Source organism: Nannobrachium achirus (genome assembly GCF_963921795.1).
Source record: "Nannobrachium achirus genome assembly, chromosome: 8".
In the NCBI taxonomy this organism is placed as follows: domain Eukaryota; kingdom Metazoa; phylum Chordata; class Actinopteri; order Myctophiformes; family Myctophidae; genus Nannobrachium; species Nannobrachium achirus.
Window position 1 is genome coordinate 12273423 of NC_137817.1, and position 3071 is coordinate 12276493.

Here is a 3071-nt window from a genome sequence, read left to right on the forward strand (position 1 = left end):
ATCTGCTATTTTTCAATAGTTAAAGCATAAAATATTGATACACAATATAGTGTACCCGTTCTGATGGTAAATAAATACCAATTACGCATCTAACCCTGCTCACCTGCTATTGTGTTTCTCTCTAGGTGATTTTGCCATATTGCTTCACTGTGGGATTTCAGTGCGCAAGGCCTTAATGTTGAACGTTGGCAGTGCCATGACCTCCTTCATAGGCCTGTATATTGCTCTGTCTGTGGCCACCGACCTCGCCACCAAACAATGGATTGCTGCCGTCACCTCAGGACTCTTTTTATACGTGGGACTGGCTGATATGGTGAGTGTTTGTGTGTCTAAAGAATTATTAAAGGACAACTTTGTTTTTTTTTACAACAAGGGTTCATATTTTAGATTGTAATTAGAGAAAAGAAAAAGTGAGTGTTAAAATGTTTTAATTTGCTTCGTTCTATTGTTTTATCCCGTTTACCGTGCTGAAATGTGGGGCATACGTACGCATGGGGGCATGCGTACAAGTGGGCTAAATATGACTTTTTAGACACAATAAGCCAGCAGTTTCTTTATTGCTATTTACAGTTATACTTCCCCCATAAGTCACATCCAACCATGAAAGGTTGCGTTGTATCTTGGGAAAGGGCTTATTCTGTGTAAAATGACATATTTAGCCACTTGTACACATGCCAACCACTGAAAAAAGAATCTCTAAAACAATGGAAAGAAGTAAATGAAATAATTTTAACACTCATCTTTTATATTCTTTAATTACAATCTAAAATATGAACCCTTGTTGTAAAAAACCTAAAGTTGTCCTGTAAACAATAGACACCTGCCAAAAAGGCTGGATTGTTTATATACATAACGGTAAGACTAATGAAGCATGTGTCAAATATGTGTTCGAAAATTTGACATAAAGGAGGGGAATTGGAGTCTAAATGAGTGCACGTCAGCCACCAGGGTACAGTAGATGTTTGCTAAACGTTTTCTCCCTCCCCTGCCCTCTCCTTATTCTTCCTCTATCCACCGTCTCTGCTCTCTAGCTCCCAACTATGGTCCACATCAACTACGAGAGACCCTGGCTGATGTTTCTCCTGCAAAACCTAGGTCTGCTGAGCGGCTGGGGCATCCTACTGCTGCTGTCACTGTACGAGGACCAGATAGGCGTCTTCTAAACCAGGGGTTCTCAAACCTTTTTAGGCTGTGACCCCCAAAATAAACATATATGAACTGGTGACAAGGGAACCAATAGACTTTAAAAGTGTGTACTGACTGACACAGACAGACATACATTTCTCATTGTATACTGCGACCTTCGGTCGCAATGAATATAATGAGGATACAATCTACCGATGATGAAACATTTACAGCAGGTCCCTAATTATGATAATAGAGTAGGCCTACATCACCAACAAATGTGGATCAGTGCTTACATCTCACACAACTGCAGATAGATCTGAGAGGATGGAGACATTTCATATTACACTAAACAACAGCACCATCTAGTGGTAAGATATAGAAACACACCTACATACTATGATTCTCAAGGTGGGGTCTGCCAGAGGACATGTATAACGTTGAGGGGGTCCCCGGCCGGAACATTGAGGAACAATTCAATTTTTAATGTATAAGAATGTCGATTCAGATGCTCCAATCTTATATCCCCACCTGCAGTAAAGATGTAAAGTAAAGAAGAATTATGAACTAAAATGTATCTAACAACTTCTCCAAGGATCCCCAACACAAACTATTAAAATGGGGGACTGTGGCTTTAGTTATCTGAGGGTCCTTGACTTGAAAACGTTGGAGAAACATTTCTATCAGAGCAATCCAAAGTACCAGGCCGGGGGCGCAAATCGTGGCACAAGGGCAGATTTTATTTGGCCTGTGGCTTCCTTCATAAAATGTGTTCTTTATAACCTGTCTGCTATATTTATCTGTAGACTGTGCAAGGATTCCCAACCACTTGTTCCATTACTCATTCTCAAGATGTGAAAGAAAGGCTATTTTTATATTATTTTTATTAATTTTAGATTTTTGTAGATGCCTTTTCTCACCTTTTCTCAACCAATCTGCAATGAAACTGAGAGATTTTGTTTAATTGTGTTCTATTTGTTATGTGTTACCACTTGTGTAGTTGTTGTAGTTGATGATCATTATTAAATCAGGCTAAAGATATTCAGATGCCAGAATCACATTGTTGCTGAAAAAAAAGAAGAAAGAAAATAAGTTTCCATCTGGTCCCATGCAGTCACTATAGAGTTCTCTTCTTGGCAGTGCTGTAAAACTCCCACAAGCTTGGTCAAACATAGCTTTGGCCTTAAAGGAGTAGTTCACCCCCAAAATATTTTTTTTCTTACCTATATACAGTATACTGTAGGGATGTGGCCAGCATTTATGTTATTTCATGTGGTCACAAGTTATCATTGATTTACTGTAATAAACTATTGACTGGTGCTGGACTGGTTCTACATCTTGACTGTTTTGAGATTTTGGAAATAACAGAAATAAGCGGAGAAAACATTATTAGCCTACGTAGTAAGCGAGCAAGAGTGGCATATAGCTAATGTATGCTAGACTCTGTTGAGGAATTCTGGATGTAAACAGAGTTGGAAACAGGGTGTTGATTGTTTGTAGTTTTGTTTGTACTGCAGCATCGATAGACCACATCTAATGGTTTTAACCGGGCCTATAGGCAACATTGATAATGTAAGGTCATTGTTACTAGGACTCAGTAGAAGACTCTGTCAGTCATCAAATTATTGACTTAGATTTAGAATGAAAAAATAAAAAGTGAGTGAACTACTCCTTTAATAGCGGATCACAACGTTTCTTATTCTGCATTTCAGCGCAGTACATTTATGGACAATAAACTGAAGCATGGTTTCAGGTGAGTAAGATGTAACCTGACTTCACTGCCCACAGCGACCCAATATTCAATTATAATAATAATGTTATATCAATTGATATGATGGAGAGAGCAAATACACAATCTAGTTAGCTGGGAAAGGGTGTAGCGGGTCTAGTTACTGCATATAGGCAACTCCCCATACTGTAGTCACATGGGGAGATGTGTCATGATT

General features: G+C 38.8%; 1 protein-coding gene across 1 annotated transcript in view; it reads left to right on the forward strand.

Moving 5' to 3' along the window:
• LOC308289923 (zinc transporter ZIP4-like) overlaps positions 1-1163 on the forward strand; it is a gene marked incomplete at both ends in the record, with an annotated part of 17961 nt that extends 16798 nt beyond the window's left edge. The window contains 2 exons of the mRNA XM_080731704.1: positions 126-313; positions 1032-1163. Coding sequence (XP_080587830.1) covers positions 126-313; positions 1032-1163 — 320 coding nt within the window. The remainder of the gene's footprint in view (positions 1-125; positions 314-1031) is intronic.
• Between the last annotated feature and the right edge of the window lie 1908 nt (positions 1164-3071).